Here is a 22,435-nt window from a genome sequence, read left to right as displayed (position 1 = left end):
GAATGTTAATAGGTTCATCATTTAGGCAGGGTGCTGAAGCAGTCTTGAGGTTTCTACTCCCTACATTCTTCTGCGATTTATTCTGATTCTCCTCTCTGCACTGCTGTTACCTCCCATTAAGCCCTCACCCTCTCCACCTGGAATATATATTTAAACTTGACATATATGTCATGTGTTACCATCAAATGCAGGTATGTGTTAAAACTGGGGATATAGTCGGGCACAAAACATAAAAATCCCTACCTGTCCAGTGGTAATGAGCTCCCTTCAGCTTTTGTTTATCTGGTAATGTCTTTATTTCTCCCTCATTTTTAAAAAAATTAATTTATATTTATTTTTGGCTGCGTTGGGTCTTCGTTGCTGCACGCGGCTTTCTCTAGTTGCGGCGAGTGGGGGCTACCCTTCATTGCGGTGCCCGGGGTTCTCATTCTGGTGGCTTCTCTTGTTCTGGAGCATGGGCTGTAGGTTCGCAGGCTTCAGTAGTTGTGGCATGTGGACAACTGGGAAAAGTGAAGACTATGCCCAGGGAAGCCCTCTCCTTTTTTTCTTTTTAAAATACATATATGCTCTTTTTTTAAGTAAATAAATTTGTTTGTTTGTTTATTTATTTATTTATTTTTGGTTGCATTGGGTCTTTATTGCTGTGCATGGGCTTTCTCTAGTTGTAGCGAGCAGGGGCTACTCTACGTTACCGTGTGTGGGATTCTCATTGTGGTGGCTTAGCTTGTTGCGGAGTATGGGCTCTAGGCAAGCGGGCTCAGTAGTTGTGGCTCACAGGCTTTAGAGCGCAGGCTCAGTAGTCGTGGCGTGCCGGCTCGGTAGTTGTGGTACATGGGCTTAGTTGCTCTGCGGCAGGTGGGATCTTCCCGGATCAGGTCTCGAACTCATGTCTCCTGCATTGGCAGACGGATTCTTAATGACTGCGCCACCAGGGAAGTCCATCCCTCATTTTTTAAAGGGAGTTTTGCCAGGTATAGAATTCTCAGTTGACAGTTTTGTTTTTAATCTCTGTGGGGGAAAGAGGGCTTGGAGCTTACTAGTCCACCATTTTGCTGATGTTACTCCTCACATAGTGTTTTAATTGAAACTTTTTTAACTTAAAAAAAGAATGGGTCTAACAATCTGGATTGGATGACCTGGTAACACAGTAAAAACTTGGTCAGAACTAGGAAAAAACTAGGAAAAAGAGCACACTATGTTTTTGCCTTTTCCTGTTTGCACATCTGTCCATATGGCATTTCTTTTAAGAAGTTTTTAGAAACAACATGTATGTAATTTCAAAATTTAAATAAATTTTTTACTCAAAATATTATCATGGAAATGTTTGATCTTTATTTCATTCTCTTATTTATTAATGTAGAACACTGTCATATTAACTTTAGTTTTCATTGGAAATAATTCCTCTTTTTTGGTTAAATCCAAAGTTTGTTACACAGGTTTATTTTAGTTTTGTTTTCATTTATGTGACTATATCTTAAACTATTTTGTTATATCTATTCAGACGCTATAATTACATAATTCTAAAACAAAAACAAAACAAGTACATTCTGAGCGCTATAGTTTCATCCTTTCTCCTCTGTCCTCTTCCTTCTCCTCATCTCACAGGTGCTCCTTGTATACAGTTTTTATTTTTCCATTATTAAGATATAAATGCATAAATATATAGAAATGCATAAACTATATGAATTATATTCACTTTCTTGCCAAAATAAAGCTAACTGCACAAAGTATTCTGATAGTTACTGACAGTTTAGGTCTGCATAGTTGAAATAACTTACTCCTCATGTCCACAACTGCCCAGTGCTCTCTTAGGAGGATGCACCCTGATTTATTCAATCTTGGTTATTACCAAAAATGCTGCAAAAATAGTTCTGTGCTTGTGAAAAAATCTTTTAAGTCTTTTTTTTTTTTTTTTTTTTTTTTTTGCTGTACGCGGGCCTCTCACTGTTGCGGTCTCTCCCGTTGCGGAGCACAGGCTCCAGACGCGCAGGCCCAGCGGTCATGGCTCACGGGCCCAGCCGCTCCGCGGCATGTGGGATCTTCCCGGACCGGGGCGGCAGGCAGACTCTCAACCACTGGGCCACCAGGGAAGCTCCCTCTATTGACTTGATTCTTAATCAGTTGGTCACGGCCAGCTCTTTGGTGCTTTCCTTCCAAAGAAATCCCTCAGATAATAGCAGCTTTTGGATGGCAATATTGCCTGTATGATTTTGGATGTAAAGTTCTACTTACACTGAATGGGCAGAGGGGTTTCCCTCAGCATCACCTGCCTCTTGAGTGACTTCTAGGCCATTAAGCTTTGTCCAATTCCTTTACCACCTGTCACACTTGGGGCATACTCTCCACTTTTCCCAGTTGTCCAAGCTGGCAGAGGGGTCCTGTGTGGGGGTCAAGCCATCAGAGTGAGCCCTGGACTCTGGCTGAGAACAGTGCCAGCCCTTTACCACACAACTGCTGAGACAATCTCGGGACTGGCCTGAGGGAGCAGGACCTGTCCAGGACAATGTAACCATCACCGAGGCTTCCTGCTATCCTCAAAGTACTGTGGCCAAATGCCGCCCCAACCTTGCAACCCAGACTTACCTGCGTCCCAGGACCCTAAGAGGACATCTTCACCTATTCTCTTTCATTCTAATGTACTTTTAATTTAGCACTTCTTTCATGTTTCCTGTCTGTGTTCCTTAAATGGTCGAAAACTCACAAGGACAGGCTTGTCTGTCTTGTTTTCTGACTTTTCTTGTGCACCTACAGTAGTGCCTGAAACTCAGTAGATGCTCACTGAACATTTATTAAAGAACTTAGGGACTTGCATGGCGGGCACTGGTTAAGAATCCGCCTGCCAATGCAGGAGACACGGGTTTGATCACTGGTCCGGGAAGATCCCACATGCTATGGAGCAACTAAGCCCATGCTCCACAACTACTGAGCCTGCACTCTAGAGCCTGCGAGCCACAACTACTGAAGCCTGCACACCTAGAGCCTGTGCTCCACAACAAGAGAAGCCATCGCAATGAGAAGACCGCGCACCGCAATGAAGAGTAGCCCTTGCTCTGGGCAACTAGAGAAAGTCCGCACACAGTAATGAAGACCGAAAAATAAATAAATAAAATAAAATAAAATTTATTAAACATGACACCCTAGATTCCATATCCATTTTTGCTTTTTACTGTTAAGCCTACTTTGAAAGTCCTTTTAAGCTATACTTCAAAGTATTAATATTTTCACGAATGAAAAAATAATCACATTTCTAAAACAAAATCCTGAGTGGCCAAAGTTTCAGCATAGCCACTGCTCAGATAACCGTCTCTTCTCAGACTCCAGTGTGTCCTGTTCAGTTTTCTTTGAGATCTTAACTTTTGTTTTCTAATCCTCTACTGATATTTTCCCAGAGCTATCCAGCCATTATCTTTAAATAAGTACATAATCATTAGTGGCTTTCAGTGATTTTCATTTCACAACTTTTTCTGGAATAATCTCAACTCCTCATGCCCATGCAATCCCTGCTATAACAGTAAGAATGATAATCACTTCTCATCAAAGAGATCAGATTTTGTGTCCCCTCAATATTTGTTTCATTTTGTTTTTTTCCACACTTTAATGTATTCATTTTTCAATAAGTTTAAATCCTTGAGGTGTATGGCATCACACAGATTCTGTGTCCACGGCCTTGGCAGCAAGGTTGTTTTGGGAATTCGGCACGAACCATGCCACTGTCTCCGTGAACACAAGCTACCTTTCCCCAGGTTACTCTGGTTTTGTTCGGTTTTCCACCAGGAGTTACTTTGTTTTCTTTGCTTTGTACACGTAAGCACGTCTCTTGCCTAGATATTTAGAATTCTCTTTCATTTTGAGCATAGACCCCTTCAATTTTTTTTAATATAAATTTATATATTTAATTTTGGCTGCATTGGGTCTTCGTTGCTGCGCGCGGGCTTTCTCTAGTTGCTGTGAGCGGGGGCTACTCTTCATTGTGGTTCTCTGGCTTCTCATTGTGGTGGTCCCTCCTGCTGCGGAGCACAGGCTCCAGGAGCACGGGCTTCAGCAGTCGTGGCATGCACGCTGAGTAGTTGCAGCGCACGGGCCCAGCCCCTCCGCGGCACGTGGGATCCTCCCAGACCAGGGACCGAATCTGTGTCCACCGCACCGGCAGGCGGACCCTCAACCACTGCGCCACCAGGGAAGTCCCAGACCCCTTCAATTTTAAGAACACCAGGGAAGTCCCAGACTCCTTCAATTTTAAGTGCTATATGCTCCCTCTGGTTCCGGAGACTGAGCTTATAGCCAGCAAAATGGCCTTGGACCACAGCCTTCCAGGCATATTTGTCCTTTCAGAAGTCCTGTTCCAAGCGGGCCTCCACAGTCTTAAAGATGATTGAAACAGAAAGGCCTATGTCCCAAACTTTTATCTCAGGGTTCTGGTATCTTTGCACAGGTGCTCTAACCGGGCCACTTTACCGGGAGGTCCAGGTAAGCAGCGCTCCACTCTCGGTCCCAGAGTTGTTGGAACTACATTTCCCAGAGGACGCTGCGCCGGGGGCCTTCGACGATTAGCCAATTAAAGCTCAGAAGGAGGGCACTTCCTTGTGAGAGCACCGCGTAGGGGCAGGACTTCCGGCATTCTCCTCGTGGCGGTCGTTTTGTAGGTGCTTGGGGTATGTTCGCTCCGTCTCAGGTTCCACAGCGGCGAGTCGAGACCGAGAAGGTCGGAGAGGAGACGCTGTCTGCGCCAGGCCTGGGGTAGGGTCCACTGTGCCCGCGTCCCCCCTCCTCTCCCGCCGTTCCCCACCCCGTCCACAGTCCGATGGCGGCGGCGGCGCTGAGGAACCCGCCTCAGGTAAACGCTCGTCCTCCGGCCCTCACTGCCCTCACCCCACAAGACACTAAAGCCTCGAGTGTGGGGCGCCGGCTCACGTGCCCGCAGCCCAGACCCCGGTATTCAGGACGGTGAGGCGGCCGTGGGTGGGGCCCTGTTTCTGACAGACGGTGTGACGACGCGTTGCAGAGGGTCACAGGCGGAGGGACCGGCAGGTGCAAAGGCTTGGAGGTCGGGTTGAGCCGGGAGGATTCGGGAACTCCGAGATCTGCCTTGTGTGTTCAGGGAACAGAGAAGGTGAGGCAGAGTCGCGCTTGAAATGCCAGGCTGCCATTTTCAGGAGGCCGGGAGCATTGACATTTGTTAACAGAAAAGGACTCTCCTGATTTAGGCTTTCAGAAGTTTTCCAGAAGCTCTTCAGAGTGTTAGACTGGTTGCCTCGCGTATAGGTACCAGAATGTGCAGGTGCTTGCAAGGGAGACTGAGCTAGTTCAAGGGAATCTCAAGTCTCCTTTGTTTCTCATGAGAACAGAGAGCAAGGGGGCAGGAGTCAGGCCTGGAATGGCCCTCTGAGAAGTTGAGTGTCTATTCTGCAGGTGATGGGAACAATGGGAGGTTTGGAGCGGAGGAGGGAGATGATCTGACCCAGCTCTTATCAGGCTTCCTGTGACTGCAGAATGGAGAACCGAATGGGGCGGGGGGTGAGGAAGGTGGTAGGAAAACCAGGGAAGACGCTACTGTAACCAGTCCAGGAGAGTCTTGATGATGTGGACCAGTGTGGTGACCTTGGAGGTGGTAGACATGATTAAAATTCTGAATTCAGTTTTTTCATTAGATCTGCTCAGATTTTCTGATTTTGTGAGAGTAGAAGTCAGGGATGACCGTAAGGTTTTGGGGTGTAGAAGCCAGAGGGATGGAAGCTCCATCAGTTGGGATCTGGAATTTGGTAGTAGGATTAATTTTCTTTTTTTTTCTTTTTTTTTTTTTTTGACTGCGTTGGCTCTTCGTTGCTGTGCCTGGGTTTTCTCTAGTTGTGGCAAGTGGGGGGCTACTCTTCATTGCGGTGTGCGGGCTTCTCATCGTGGTGGTTTCTCTTGTTGCAGAGCATGGGCTCTAGGGACACGGGCTTCAGTAGTTGCAGCTCGTGGGCCCTAGAGTGCGCGGGCTTCAGCAGTTGTGGTGCGCGGGCTCAGTAGTTGTGGTGCACAGGTTTTGTTGCTCTGTGGCAAGTGGGATTTTCCCGGACCAGGGATCAAACCCCTAACCCCTGCATCGACAGGCAGATTCTTAAGCACTGCGCCACCAGGGAAGCCCCAGGATTAATTTTCAATCAGTATTAGGGGTTTTGTTTTGGTCATGTTAAGTGTATGAGATGTTTCAGAGAACAAATCAGTAGAGGTATTAAGTGGGCAGCTGGACACACAGGTCTAGGTCTCTGGGGAGGGTTTCAGGACAGACACCTGAAGAAGGTGGTGGATAGTATGTGGACCAGGGTGGAGCTGTGTGTCTTGGCTTAGACGGCTAGAATAGAATACTTTTTATTTCTCACAGTTCTAGAAGCTGGGAATCCAAAATCAAGGTATTGGCAGGTTGGATTCCTGGTGGGGGACTCTGTTCCCATCTTGCAGATGGTTCCCTTCTCCCTGTATCCTCACGTAGACTTTTCTTGGTACAAGGAGGTGGACAGAGCAAGAGATGCCTGTCTTCCTCTTATAAGGGTTCCTTCTTACAACCTAATCTAAACCTGATTACTTCCCAAAGGCCATGCCTCCAACTACCATCACATTTGGGGTTAAGGCTTCAACATAACAAATTTTGGGGGGATGCATACATTCAGTCCATAACACTGTGGGTCACATTTAGTGGCAATAGTCTTGGTCATGATAGTGTTAATAATAGCCCAGGAAGGGGAGAGTGGGGTCTGAGGGCTGGGCCTTGTCCTTGGGCACCAAGGTGGAGGATGATAGTCATCACAAACATAGGTGAAGGAGATAAGTGGTCATGGGAACAGTGTGGGAAAGAGGATGAGCTACTAGGTGATTTAGATTTCTGAGGGATGAGTGCACATGAGACAGAAATGATGGCAAAGGAGCAGTTGAGGCAAGATTGACAGTGAGGCCAGGTCTACTGCTTATTCACTGCTCTATGGGCTCACCAGGGTTTTGCTGTGACCTTCTGTTTCTGGGGGGTTTTAGTCAGGTTGGTGGCTTAGTTTAAGGGGCACAAGTGGTCATCTGGGAGAGTCACTGGACCTGGGGTGGAAAGTGTCTGGGACTCTATTTTGAAGGATGGTTAGGAAAGGAGAGGAAGTCTGTGACGGGAGAGCACATCAAGTGTAGCTCATGTGGAAGAGGGACATGACTGTATGAGATGCACAAGTGGTTCTGGGTGGCTGAGGTTGAAGCAAGGAGCAGAGTCAGGCAGGACTGCCAATGGCAGTGGGGACCAATGGAGGTCTGGGTAGTTGGATCCTGCTTGAATTTGCTGAGCACTCTATATGCCATGTGTTCCATGACACGTAGGAAGGAGAGGCAGATGCCTGTGTTGCAGGGCAAGAAAGAGGTGGTGACTGAGAGAGACGTTGTACAAAGAGTGATGTGGAAAGGGAGTGTGAGCTGATGGCCTGAGGGCCCTGGCACTGAGGACATAAGGTTAAAATGTGAGCCCACACCCTTGGTTATGTCTCGGAGGCATGATCTGGGACATCCTAGGAGAATTGCCTTGTAAGAGGTAGTCCTTCCCTGTGTGCCAGGCCCAGAGCATAGATATCATCTGTCTGTCCACCTGCCTGGTGCTGTGGGTGGACAGGGTAATCAAAGGGACCATGAGAAGAGTGTTCACATCAATGACACCAGGGCCTGGTATCTCCTCTGAGATGAGGAAGTGGCGGGGGGCAGTGATCAGGGTATGAGTGGGTGGGTGGAAGAACTTAGGGTCCTGTGAGAGAAGCTGATCATGGAACAAACTGTACCCATCATGGCAGGCCTGTGTGACCTTTGAAGACGTGGCCATTTACTTCTCCCAGGAGGAGTGGGGGCTCCTTGATGAGGCACAGAGGTTCCTGTACCATGATGTGATGCTGGAGAACTTTGAACTTACAACATCCCTGGGTAAGGCCTTCATATTCCTCCCAGTGTCCTCAACTGTCCTCTGTCTTTCCCCCATCCAAGAGGCAGCTCTCTCCATTCCATGGCTAGACCATTGTCTCTGCTAACTTCCCCACTTACCTGGCATATGTGCTGTGGATGTCAGTGCTGAGCTGTGTACACTGCCCCAAGCACTGTACTCCTCAAGCAGCCCCAACGTCTGATACCCCGAGGAATGCAGGGAAGTGTCTGGGAGTCAGTCTGGCAGTCAGCCTAATAGAGCTCACATTTCTTGTCCTCTCCTTGGCTAGATGACTGTGTCCAGATCTATGGTACCTTGTGTCCCAGATTCTTCCCCTTTCCTCTTTTTTTTGAGATGTAATTGGCATAGGACATATTAGTTTCAGGTGTATTACATAATGATTTGGTATTTGTATATATTGCAAAATGCTCACAATAGTAAGTCTAGTTAACATCTATCACCATATAGAGTTACACATTTTTTTTCCTTGTGATGAGAACTTAATTTTAAGACTTCCTTGTGACTGCCTATATCAGGATTGCAGGTATTGTCATTGGCACTATTTATATATAAGCTTTTCTTGAAAGACCCTGTTTTGGGATTTTGTTGTAATAGTCTTTCCTTTCCCGGGGTCTGCTGTTTCCTGAGTTGCTCTGAGTCAGTGCTGACCACTCACATGTCCTGTCTTTCCCTAAGGACTTGTTTCGTTCCAGTCTCACGTAGTTACAGAACAGGGGGTGTGTGGGGAGAGCCCTGATTACTTTACAGGGTGAACATGGTAAGTTGGTCTCAGAGGAGACCTGGTCCTGGTGACTGGCAACTGGAGGGGGGGCGAGGGGAGGGCATGAAAATGAGGCTGTGTTTAGTCATACCGGGAACCTACCCTGTATCCACCAGTGTTTTGGTGCAAGTGCCACTTGAGGCAAATTATTTCTACACTTTCTTCTGCATACTTGACACTTTTCTGATTTGTCATTTCCAGTTTCTGACTGTCCCCACCTTTCAGAGCTGTATGCATCATGTCCCTCTCCACTGCACCATCTGTAGTTTCTCCCACAGTGACTTACGCTTATCCAGACACCTTGGAGATGTGGGTTCAGTTCCAGACCACTGCAATACAGTGAGTCACGTGAATTTTTTTGTTTCCCACTGCATATAGAAGTTATATTTATATTATACTTTAGTGTATTAAGTGCAGTAGAATTATGCCTAAGAATCAATATACTTACCTTAATTTGAAAGTACTTTTTTGCTAAAAAATCCTAACCATTGTCTGAACCTTCAGTGAGTCATAGTAGTAACATCAAAGATCACTGATCACAGATCACCGTAACAAATATAATAATAATGGAAAAGTTTGAAAGATTGTGAGAATTATCAGAATGTGACACAGAGATACAAAGTGAGCAAATGCTGTTAGTAAAATGGCACCGATAGACTTGCTGGATGTAAGGTTGCCACAAACCTTCAATTTGTAAAGAAAAAAACCAGAATGCAGTATCTGCAAAGGGCAATACAGCAAAGTGCCATGATAATGACATATGCCTGTAAAGTGTTGTGAGGTGTGCACACATTCTTAAATAGTCCTTGAACACCAGCTACACAGTTCCAATTGTATTTCCCTGGGCCTGGACACAGTCATCTTTCTGCATAGTATGGACATGTTCCCAGCTGACAAGATCTAGCTGAAGGCTGTTGGCAGAGGAAGGAGTAAGTGATACTGCCTCTCCTCCATGTTTTACACCCTGTATTTGTGCCCTTTGTCCTGGAAAGTTACCCCCCTTCTGTGAACTTTAGAGGCCCAGTACTGCAGAGCAGCCCTCCCTTCAAATTAGTGCCTCATCCTGAAAACATTCCCATGGATTCATTAGCACTTTATTAGCATTCCTCTGCTTTCAGATTGTCAGTGTGGAGCAGAGGATGAGGAGATCCCTTCTGAGCAGAGTGTTTCTGGAGGAGAGTCACAGGTCAGGACTTCTCAGTCAGTTCCATCAAACCAGAAGACTCATCCCTGTGAGAAGTGTGTCTCAGTCTTGAAAGACATTTTGCAGCTGACTGAGCTCCAGGCAGCATATCTTGGGCAGAAACCATACTCTGGTGGGGGGTCCAGCAGCTTCTGGTTGAATGCAAGCCTTCACCAGTATCAGGAGCATGACAATGGAGAGAAAAACCTTAAAATGGATGTGGACAGGTCCTCGATTGTGACGAGCTGCAGACTCCATGTGTCAGGGAAGCCCTTCCCCTGTGGGGAGGATGGAAAAGACTTCCTAGCTACCTTGGGGCTTCATCAGCACCAGGCCACTCCCAACAGTGAGAAGCCACACAGCAGCATTGAGTCTGGGGAGGCCTTAAACAATGGAAAAAGTCATAACAAGTGGATTGAATGCAGGGAAGTTTTTGGCAACACTCATATACTTCACCACCAGAGAGTCTGCACTGGAGAAGGTCTTGATGAGTGTAGCAAATGCAAATACAGATTTGTTCAGCACCAGCAAATTCACGTTGGAGAAAGGCCTTATGAGTGCAGTGAATGTGGGAAATTCTTTAGCCGTAAAACCCACCTCATTCGACACTGGAGGGTTCACACAGGAGCAAAGCCTTATGAGTGCAGTGAATGTGGGAGGTCTTTTAGCCAGAAATCTGACCTCATTCAACACCAAAGAGTTCATACTGGAGAAAAGCCTTATGAGTGCAGTGAATGTAGGAAATCTTTTATCCAGAAATCCATCCTCATTAAACACCAGAGAGTTCACACTAATGAAAGGCCTTATAAATGTGATCAATGTGGAAAATCGTTTAGCCAAAGTTCTGGCCTCCTTCGACACAAGAGAGCTCACACTAGAGCAAGGCCTTATGAGTGCAGTGAATGTGGGAAAGCCTTTAACTGTAAAACCCACCTCGTTCGACACTGGAGAGCTCACACTGGAGTTAGGCCTTATGAGTGCAGCGAATGCGGAAAATCTTTTAGTGAGAAATCTGTCCTCATTCAACACCAAAGAGTTCACACTGGAGAAAAGCCTTATGAGTGCAGTGGATGTGGGAAAGCCTTTAGCCAGAAATCTGTCCTCATTCAGCACCAGAGAGTTCACACAGGAGAAAGGCCTTATGAGTGCAGTGAATGTGGGAAATCCTTTAGCCGCAAAACCCACCTCATTCGACACCAGACGGTGCACACTGGAGCAAGACCTTTTGATTGCAGTGAATGTGGGAGATCCTTTACTCAGAGCTCTGGTCTCCTTCGACACAGGAGAGCTCATGTGCAATGAGTATAGGAAATCCTTTACCTGCAAATTTAACGTCGGTCAACACCAAAGAGTTCACACTGGAAAAAGTCTTGCACATGCAATGAATGTGCTTCTTTCTTACTTAGCATCATTGTGTTGGAGGAAAGCCTCTGTGAGGAACCATCTGCATGAATCGAATCTCATGTTGAGATATCCACAGACTAGGGATTGATTCACCATAAATTTCACAGATGTGTTGGAAGCATGTGTAACCTGCCCAAGGTCACTGGCAGTTTCTGTGGCAGAAACTATCTCACCTCTAGCATCTGGCAGGCCCTCACAGTTGGCATCAGTCACAAGCCTAGTATGCTCAGAGCAACTGGCCTCTGTGCTGTCCCATTTGTTGGAGGAAATCGTGAATATCCTGAGCCCTTATGGAGTCTTCATTCCCTTTTCTCTGACAAGTTAGGGCATGGACCTGACCTGTGTTGGCCCTGAGAACGCTATCTGAGTTCTGCTGGCAGCTTGCAGAGAAGAACTAGCTTTTTCAGGGACACAGTTGGTCTCGGGTAGTTGTGATGAATATTTCCAGCTTCCAAGTCACCCAACCAGAAATTGCCTGTTGCACGTTGCTCTGGTTTGTGTAATAGTAAAGACCTTTTTGTTTAAGCACCTTAATTTTGGAAATGCTCTTCACTGTGTGGAATAGTTTGAAAGCACAATAGGACCGTCAACTTGAGGGATAAATGACTTTTGTGGAGATCCAAACTTTGGGTGCCTCAGAGGACATGGTATGATGGCCAAATATAAGGCTTTCATTTTGGCCTAGTTTGCATTGCTGCCAAGGCCTCCTAGGAAAGAATACTTTGTTATAATTTTTTGCCTGGATACGAGAGTTCTGTGCATTCTAGTGCTTCTGGAGACAACATGGATTCTTTTTTTTCTTGCCCACAGGGGATAACACACAATGGCCAGCACTACTGAGGGAAATCTTAACCCCAGTTCTCCTCCAAAGCAACCATATATACCCTGATACCTGGAATTCCACAGGCTAGTGTCCATAGTTGTAAGGCTGCAGGGGCAGGGAAGACCACAATTGGTACAGAAACACTGGTTACTAGGGAGTGGAGGAGACTGCAGCAAGCTACGTGGAACGTACCACTTCTAAAGGTACATCCACAAATGTTCAACTGACAATGACTGCAGGATGAGTGTGTCCAGAAATCTCAGGACCTCCAGGTATGTTTATGTTGTGAAGTCATTGGCAGACAAAATAAGGGTTTTGGGGGATTCCTCTAGCCTTTCTGAGCTGTTGACCTCAAGGCCATTGCTATACAGGCAACAGAAGAAGGATGGTGAGATACTGTGGTCCAGGCATGTGGTTTTTGTGACCCAACCAGCAGTCCTCTTGACTCAGCCGGAAATGGCCTTCACTGTTTGCCAGTATTTCCTGTCCCTGAGGAGAGGCTGCCCCTCAAGGCATGAGGAATGAGGTAGTGGAGTAATTTTCTGAAGAGTGGTATATTTAGATTTTTATTATGAACCACTTTTTAAACCTGCATGATGGTATAATGGGCATAGAAATGTTGTACATATTTAAAGTGTACAATTTGATAAGTTTTCACATGTATACACTTGTGAAACCATTATTATTATCATGATAATGAGCTCTCTGTCACCAGCATATTTTCCTCATGCCCTTTTCTAGTCTCCTTGCTCTCCCTGGCCATACAGACAACCATTTATTTACATTCCTTTACAATAGATTGCATTTTCTAGAATGTTATGATTGATCATAAAGTGTTTACTTTTTTTTTCTGGCTTCATTGATGCTACATAATTACTTTGAGAATAATTCATTGTACTGACATGAACATTCTTATTTCTAAGAATGCTTAGAAATGGAAGCTTTCTCTTCCATGTATAATTGACTATGTTCATACATTCATCTGTTTATGGGTATTTCAGTTATTTCCAGTGTTTAGCTTTTATAAATAAAAGCTGATATGAACATTAGTTTACAATTACTTATATGGATATGTTTCATTTTTCTTGTATTAATAACTCAGTGCAGTACCTCAGTCATGGGGTAGGTGAATAGTATAACTTTTTAAGAAATTGCCAAACTGTAATCTAAAATGTTTGTGTTTTTTTGCATTCCCACCAGCAGTGTGTGAGACTTCCAATTCCTTCACACCATTGTCAATACCTGGTAAGGTTACTTTTTAATTTTACCCTTTTAAAATAAGTGTGTAGAGGTAATCCACTGGTTTTAATTGCATTTCCCTAAGGATTTACAACGTTTAGCATTATTTCATGTGTTTGCTGTATATCTTCTTTAGTAAGATGTCTATTCTTTTCTTTGTCCTATTTTCTATTTTGTGAATTTGGCTATTTGCTTTTTAGTTACAATAAGACAAACAACAAAGACATGTTGGTATTTTACTTATTCTTCAATGATGTGAGTGACTTCTTTGCTGCATGGAATCATTGTTGAATACTGGAAGAATATTTTGTTATTTTTTACTTTTTTTTTTTGATGGAATGCACAGTGTATGGACACCTATACCAAACATTTAAGTTTCATCAGCATTATTAACATATTCTCCATCACTTTTCTAAGTGTAGACATTCAATATACTGCATTCAGTAATACTATAAATCAAGCCTTGGTTTGTAGTGTTTGCCAGTTTCTTTGGTATAAATACCATGAACAATTTCAAACTACCAACCTGATGTCACTGAATAGAGTTGGGAAGAGTTGGCAGTATCACATCATTCTAAACAGAGAAATGATTAGAGAGTGATGATGTTTCAATATTTGTAACTTAAAAGAGTTTAATTGATATATAATTGATTTATGTATATATTAAAAATGTCAATTTTGATGGTTTGATGCGTAAAATTTCCTTACGCCCTTTTTAAATTTGTGCTTTTCAACTTATAAGATTTCTGATACAGGATATAGTCTACTGTTTGTAATTGCTATTTTCAAATATATACAAAAGTAGAAAAGACTGTCTTATGGATTCCCAATCTTCTGTCATTATTTATAGTCATTCGCATTTCATCTCTCATGCACATTAGTGGGTTCTTTTACTTAAAACCCAGAGATTGTGTCGTTTAATGCATAGTTTCTTGAGAATGCTTTTCTAAAATGTAAGAGTATTTCCATAATGACAATAACTTTCTCACACAAAATAAAAATATTTTAAAATGTGATAAATATTTATCAGTGTTGAATTTTATCAATTTTCTCAAAAATATATTTGTTTTTTAAGGCAGACTACAGATGTATCTTGTTTTATTGTGCTTCACAGATACTGTATTTGTTTTTAATAAATTGAAGTTTAGTGGCAAAACTGCACTGAGCAAATCTATCAGCACCATTTTTCAAACAGCATTTCCTCATTTTGTTTCTTTGTGTCACATGTAATTCTCACAAGTTTTCAAACTTTTTCATTATTATTATACTTCTTATGAGATCTGTGATTAGTTATCTTTGATGTTACTTTTTAAATTTTTTTTGTCTGTGCCATGCAGCTTGTGACATCTTAGTTCTCCGGCCAGGCATTGAACCCGGGCCCTCAGCAGTGAAAGCACAGAGTACTAACCCCTGGACTGCCAGAGAATTCCCAGCTGGTTTTTTTTGTTACTTTGTTTTTTGTTTTTGTGATGTTACTATTGTAATTGTTTTGGAGCACCATGAGCTGTACGCCTGTAAGATGGTGAACTTAATCGATAAATGTGCGTTCTGACTGCTCCATTGATTGGCCATTACCCTGTCTTTCTCTCTCTCCTTGGCCTCCCTATTCCCTGAGACACAACAATATTGAAATTAGGCCAACTAATAACCCTACAATAACCTCCAGTGTTCCAGTGAAAGGTTAGAATCACTTCATGTCTTTCACTTTAAATCAGAAGCTAGAAATGATTAAGCTTAATGAGGAAGGCATGTCAAAAGCTAAGAGCTTGTACGTCTATCGGGAGTGGGCCCAGAACAGTATTTATATACTTTTTTCAAACTTACATATATATATATATATATATATATATATATATATATATATATATTTTTTTTTTTTTTTTTTTTTTTTTTTTGCAGTATGTGGGCCTCTCACTGTTGTGGCCTCTCCTGTTGCAGAGCACAGGCTCCGAACACGCAGGCTCAATGGCCATGGCTCACGGGCCCAGCCGCTTGGCGGCTTGTGGGATCTTCCCGGACCAGGGCACGAACCCGTATCCCCTGCATCAGCAGGCGGACTCTCAACCACAGCGCCACCAGGGAAGCCCCAAACTTAAACTTTTGGCATTGCTTGGGCCATGCACCTTTATAGCAATATGTGTATTTACTAGGAGAGTCAGGATCCAGCAAAAGGAACAGCAGAAGCCAATGTAGTTTGAGATTCTAATTTTGAGCTCCATCCAATTAGTGCTACTGGGGCAAAGCTTTAATGTTTGGAAGCCACCAAGGAGGCGGGTAATGCTGAGGGAAACCCCTCTGGCTACTCTATGAAAATAGAACACAAGTTTATATCCAGCAACGACCAGGAAATATTTCAGTCCAAACACTGTCATTTCATGAGGGATCCCTTTGGAGAAAAGAACTAAGCAGTTGGCTAGGACAAGGTGGTTGAGGATTTGGTCTCTGGGTGTGAGACTTCTTCCAGTGAGCGAAGTGAAAGTAAAAAAACAAAGAAGTGAGGAGTTTCCCAGGATCCCAACTTTCATCTGAGTGAGGAGGATAATCACCCAGTCCAGGTTAGTAGAAACCATCACATCAATAACTTAGGGATAATGTTTAATTGGAGTCAGAAGAATCAAATTGATGTTTGATGCCAGGACAGTAACTGCAGGGGTAGCATCCATGCAAGTGTGGAAAGGAGTCATCTGGACACTAATGCAGTCACCCAGAGGAAGAGCTCTCCCCCAGTCCCTGGGGCTCCAGGTATTCCTGCATGCTGGCAGGTTGTGTTCCTTTCTGGAGGCTCTGGGGAACCAGATTCTTGCTTGGTTGGGTTGTTGGCAGAGTTCAATTCTATGTGGTTGTAGGACTGTGGACTCTCAACTCCCTAGATGCTCTCTGCTTATGTTGAGGGTATCTGCGAAGTCCCAGTTTCTTCAAAGAGGTTTTTTTTGTGACTGACAGCTCTGACCTTTCCATCTTGCTGAGTCAGGACTAAGGTTACTGGCTGTCAGACGTGTACTGTCCTTAGCTCCTACGGTTCCTCTCCCGTCCTAGCACAAAGCTGTTATCTCAAAACCATCAAACGCCCTTATCATACCGCCATATCTCTGACTCTGATGTCTGCAACTTTATCCCTGCAGCTGGGATAGTTTCTCCACTTTTTAAAATTACTTAATTAATTAATTAATTTATGTTTTTGATGGGTTTTGCTGGACGTTACAAGTACTTTTTTTTAAAAATTAATTTTTATATTTGGCTGCATTGGGTCTTCGTTGCTGTGCGCGGGCTTTCTCTAGTTGCAGCGAGTGGGGGCTACTCTTCATTGTGGTGCTTGGGCTTCTCATTACAGTGGCTTCTCTTGTTGTGGAGCATGAGCTCTAGGCACCCAGGCTCAGTAGTTGTGGCTCACAGGCTCTAGAGCACAGGCTCAGTAGTTATGGCACATGCGCTTAGTTGCTCCGCAGCATGTGGGATCCTCCTGGACCAGGGCTCGAACCCGTGTCCCCTGCATTGGCAGGCGGATTCTTAACCACTGCACCACCAGGGAAGTCCTAGTTTCTCTACTTTTAAAGACTTATCTGTATTTTTTTAAAGATTATTTTCTTTGTATTGTAGTAAAAAATACATAACATCAAATTTATCATCAACCATTTTTAAATATATATGTAAATATATTTATTTATTTTTGGCTTGTTGGGTCTTCGTTTCTGTGCAAAGGCTTTCTCTAGTTGCGGCAAGGGGGGGGCTACTCTTCGTTGTGGTGCACGGGCTTCTCATTGAGGTGGCTTGTCTTGTTGCGGAGCACAGGCTCTAGGTGTGTGGGCTTCAGTAGTTGTGGCTTGCAGGCTCAGTAGCTGTGGTGCACAGGCTTAGTGGCTTCATGGCGTGTGAGATCTTCCTGGTCCAGGGATCGAACCCGTGTCCCTTGCATTGGCACGTGGATTCTTAACCACTGAGCCACTAGAGAAGTCCCCCAGCACCATTTTAAAAGCCTTGACATAAGTGACTCCATTTTGTTTCACATTTCACACTTGGGATTAGAACAAAAACACTGACGGAAGAGACATGTTCCTATGAGACCTCAGTGCACATGATTTAAAGTGTTCCTTTTTGTCCTGTTAATCTGTCTTGTGTCAGGTTTTGTTTTTTTTTTTTTTTTGACCACACTGCACGGCATTCGGGATCTTAGTTCCTGGACCAGGGATCTAACCCATGCCCCTTGCAGTGGAAGCACAGAGTCTTAACCATTAGACGGCCAGGGAAGTCCCTTGTGTCAATTTTATTATTAGTCCAGCCACAGGAACTCAAGAGGAGTAGAGGGGGAAATTTCTCCCTCCCTGACATAACCTTGTCTCAGTCTCCCATAGTCACAGTACCCATTTATTTCAGATAATTCCATATTGGGCATAGATGCTTTGGCACAATAGAAATGGATTAAAATCAAGACTTTGACATTTACAAATTGGCTTGATAAATGTGACCCCATGTAAGTCAAAACAGGACCTTCAAGGATTAAAACTTATGTGTAATAAAATGGTGATTATACCCCACTGCCTCTCCATTTACAGTCCAATTTTGCTTGTTCTTAAATCTGAAAAAAATGAGCACCACTTGATAGATTACTACAACCTTAATGCTATGGTCCTGTTCATCAAGGTTCCATATCCAATACCCAGTAAAATTTACTGATTCTGTTCAATCAATAACGGGTGAATATTTTTTGCTCTATAGATTTGGCTGACATGTTCTGTTCAGTGCCTGTTTCAATAGCCTCTACTGCAGTTTGTTTCTATCTTAAGAGGGATACAATACACATTTTTCTGGCTACTCCAACATATTCGTCATTACAAATTTTACTTCCAAATTAAAATCAGCAGGCATTCCTGATAGTGCCCTCAGAAACTCTACCATAGAGGATTTGGCCGTTTCTCCTTAAACCTGCTGGAGTCTGGACACATGATGGCTGTAAGTTGACCAAGGGCTTCTGATACAAGAAGCTGGCCTTCTCTGCCCATGCTGTCTGCCATTAAAACCACCAATGGGGCTTCCTTGGTGGTGAAGTGGTTGACAGTCTGCCTGCCGATACAGGGAACACGGGCTCGTGCCCCTGTCCAGGAAGATCCCACATGTCACGGAGTGGCTAGACCCGTGAGCCATGGCCGCTGAGCCTGCGCGTCCGGAGCCTGTGCACTGCAATGGGAGAGGCCACAACAGTGAGAGGCCCGCATACTGAAAAAAAAAAAAAAAAAAAACACCGATGACTGTCTACCTCCTGTGTCTTCTGGAAATAGAGGCTCTCACAGACCCTGAGCCTGTGACTCTCTGTATTCAGCTGCCCACCATACTTTGAGTCATGGAAACAACACAGTCCAAGCTCAGCACAGCTACTGAGGCCTCCGTAGATTAAAACAGCCTGGAAACAAACCTGGAACCTCTGGCATATTCCACCTGTAGGAGTGGTGGCATCCTCTGTCTTTAGTTACATGCCAGATTCCATGGTGCTGGAAGGTCACCTCCATTCAGGCCCCTTGCCTACCTGGAGAGCCCCTTGGGATTAACTGAGTGAACTGCAGTGGAAGATGAACAGCACTGCCAACCATCAGACATGGTGGAGCTCAGTGAAATGTTGCTTCTTTCCATCCTTTAGCCAGGACATCCCTGATAAAGCACAGGACCCAAGGGACAACACCCTTGGGCAAACTTCAGGCAAGAATCTTAGCATGGGATGACCTGGCTCACAATGGCCACATCTCCACATTTATTATAAACTGTTGGGTCAATACTTAAAAATTGTCCCCTTGGTAAAAATAGCAAGAACCTCTAGGAATCTCTTGTCTCACAGTTAAATCAAAATCACACGTCTCAACCTGTATTAACGCCACAATATGAGGCCTTGCCAGGACATTCCTTTTTCACTTCAGAGTTATAATTTAAACCTAAACTTCCTCCACAAATAAACCAAAAACCTGTCAAGTGCAGCTACACACCATTCTTGTGACTTGATTTTTCTGCTTCTGGTCTGAGTACTTTTATCAATTTTCAAGAAGCTCCAACCCTCCAAGGAAGCCATTGTTTCAACTAAACATGGCAAATGCTGAGGTCCACATCAACTCAAGCAGGTACCCTCTTAGAATGGACAGTCCCATCCAACATCCCAGACAACATCATCCTGACCCAGGAGCTTGTTGCTGGAGATGACATCACCTCAGATGATAACAGTTCAAATGACGTTGTCCCAACCCAAGACCTCAAAGTTGGAGTTGACTTCACCCCTTACACTAAAATCTTCAACCCGGCAATGCCCATGGACTGCCTCTCCTAAGGCACAAATTGGATGCAGGACATGTATTGCATTTCTTCCTTTCTTTTATTATTATTATTTATTTTTTTTATTTTTAAAGACATTTATTTATTGAGGCTGCGTTGGGTCTTCGTTCCTGCACACAGGCTTTCTCTAGTTTCAGAGAGCAGGGGCTGCCTTTTGTTGCGGTGCGTGGGCTTCTGATTGCAGTGGTTTCTCGTTGTGGAGCACGGGTTCTAAGGCGCGTGGGCTTCAGTAGTTGTGGCGCAGGGGCTCAGTTGCTCCGCAGCATGTGGGATCTTCCCGGAGCAGGGCTCGAACCTATATCCCCTGCATTGGTTACGTGCATGTAAAGAACAATAAATAAAAGCTGTGAATCAAGTTTATTCAGTATCTTACTGAGAACTACCGCCCAGGAGACAGCCTCTCTGATAGCTCTGAGAAACTGTTCTGAAGAGAAAAGGGAGGTCAGGGGACTTCCCTGGCAGCCCAGTTGTTAAGACTCTGCACTTCCAGTGCAGGAGGTGCAGGTTCCATCCCTGGTCAGGGAACTAAGATCTCACATGCCTCTAGTCACGAGGAATTTTAGTTAATGGTTTTGGTGTTTTTCTAAGTATGGGAAGATGCAAGAATCCAGGTTCATAAAAAATTTCTCCTCAAAAAATGTAACTTTCTGAAAGCCTGTTCTGCCAGTTTTCCCAGAGCACAGAGTGCCTCATTCCTTATCTCTGCCCTGATCTTTCTTCAGCGTGTGCTGGGGATCAGTGACTGCAGTGGCTAATGACTCAATCCTTATAGATCCAGATGGCTAGCAGCATTCTTTAGTTGGCACTAACAATGTACATATTTTATGTCCAAATGACTTTATGGAATTGTTTGTCCATTTGTATCTGTAGACTCTTCATTGGAGTATAATTGCTTGACAATGGTGTGTTAGTTTCTGCTTTATAACAAAGTGAATGAGCTATACATATATCCCCATTATCTTCTCCCTCTTGCGTCTCCCTCCCAGCCCCCCCATCCCACCCCTCTAGGTGGTGGTCACACAAAGCACAGAGCTGATCCCTCTGTGCTATGCGGCTGCTTCCCACTAGCTATCTATTTTGCATTTGGTATTATATATAAGTCCATGCACTCTCTCACTTCATCCCATCTTACCCTTCCGCCTCCCCTTGTCCTCAAGTTCATTCTCTACATCTGCGTCTTTATTCCTGTCCTGCCCCTAGGTTCTTCAGAACCTTTTTTTTTTTTTTTTTAGATTCCATATATATGTGTTAGCATATGGTATTTATTTTTCTCTTTCTGACTTACTTCATTCTGTGTGACAGACTCTGGGTCCATCCACCTCACTACAAATAACTCAGTTTTCATTTCTTTTTATGGCTGAGTAATATTCCATTGTATATATATGCCACATCTTCTTTATCCATTCATCTGTCGATGGACATTTAGGTTGCTTCCATGTCCTGGCTATTGTAAATAGAGCTGCAATGAACATTGTGGTACATGATTCTTTTTTTTTTTTTTTTTTTTTTTAGCCGTACGCGGGCCTCTCACTCTGTGGCCTCTCCCGTTGCGGAGCACAGGCTCCGAACGCGCAGGCTCAGAGGCCATGGCTCACGGGCCTAGCCGCTCTGCAGCATGTGGGATCTTCCTGGACCGGGGCACAAACCCGTGTCCCCTGCATCATCAGGCGGACTCTCAACCACTGCGCCACCAGGGAAGCCCACATGATTCTTTTTGAATTATGGTTTTCTCAGGTTATATGCCCAGTATGTATCTGTAGACTTTGGGAACACTTATAATATTACTTTTACCGTCTGGGAACATGCTTAATGGGGTCTGAAATAGTGTTTCTGAAAACTTTTAGTGATTACTTGCAGACAACACTCCCCATAAGTCTCCCTACAGCCACTCTGAGAAGTAACGAAAGTCTCCTCTCCAGCCTAGTTAGACCCCTCGCAGTGCTTCTGGATTTGTGGGGGTGGGACCACCAGCTGGAACCCTAGCTAGACCTCTGAGAACTACATTTCCTAGAGGACAGTGCGCCGAGAGGCAGTATGTCTAAGCCAATGAAAACCCAGGGTAAAGACATTCCTGCGCATGCGCTTCTCATCGGAGAGGGACTTCCGGCCGCCTCCTCGTGGCGGCCATTTTAATCGCTCTGGATTTGTTCTAGTTCCAGAGCGCTCCGTGGGGGCTGAGATGACTGAACTAAGGAGTTCCGAGTGGAGGTGTCCCCGTTGCACAGAGGCGGGTCTGAAGTTCAGCGACACCGCCCGAGGTGTCCCGCGTCAGACCCTGGATAAGGCCGGCCGTGGCTGGGTCCCCTCTGTTCTCCCGCCGCTACCGGCCCAGCTCCACCCACAGAGTCCGAATGCGGTGGCGGCGCTAAGGGACCCGCCTCAGGTAAACGCTCGTCCTCCGGGCCCTCACCCTCTCACCCCACCAGACACTAGATCCCCTGCCCACGTGCCCGCAGCTCAGGCCGCTCTGTCCAGGACGGTGAGGGGGTCGTGGATGGGCTCTGTTTCTGACAGTGTGATGGTGCGTGGGAGAGCGTGACAGGCGGGGGGACCGGCAGGTGCAAAGGCTTGGAGGTGGGACTGAGGAGGGAGGATTCGGGAAACCTGGAACTGTCTTGTATTTGCATGGAGTGGAGAGTGTGAGGTGGACTCGCACCTGCACTGTCAAGCTGAGGGGTTTGTACCTCCGTTCTGAGGCCCCTGGCAGCCATGGTGGGTTGTGAAGAGAAGAGGGATATAGTCTGATTTAGGGTTTTAAAAGCTTTCCAAGAGTTA

General features: G+C 44.8%; 1 protein-coding gene across 1 annotated transcript in view; it reads left to right on the top strand.

The window, feature by feature from the left end:
• The first annotated feature begins 4,700 nt into the window (after positions 1 to 4,700).
• The window catches only part of LOC132416936 (zinc finger protein 551-like), a 41,781-nt gene continuing 24,046 nt past the window's right edge, over positions 4,701 to 22,435 (top strand). Inside the window, exons 1-3 of the mRNA XM_060000574.1 lie at positions 4,701 to 4,834; positions 7,797 to 7,923; positions 9,821 to 11,178. Of these exons, the coding sequence (XP_059856557.1) occupies positions 4,802 to 4,834; positions 7,797 to 7,923; positions 9,821 to 11,178 (1,518 nt within the window). The 5' untranslated portion in view covers positions 4,701 to 4,801. The remainder of the gene's footprint in view (positions 4,835 to 7,796; positions 7,924 to 9,820; positions 11,179 to 22,435) is intronic.

This window comes from Delphinus delphis, chromosome 20 (genome assembly GCF_949987515.2).
Source record: "Delphinus delphis chromosome 20, mDelDel1.2, whole genome shotgun sequence".
In the NCBI taxonomy this organism is placed as follows: domain Eukaryota; kingdom Metazoa; phylum Chordata; class Mammalia; order Artiodactyla; family Delphinidae; genus Delphinus; species Delphinus delphis.
Note: the sequence above shows the minus strand (reverse complement) of the source record. Positions and strands in the feature narration are given on the sequence as shown.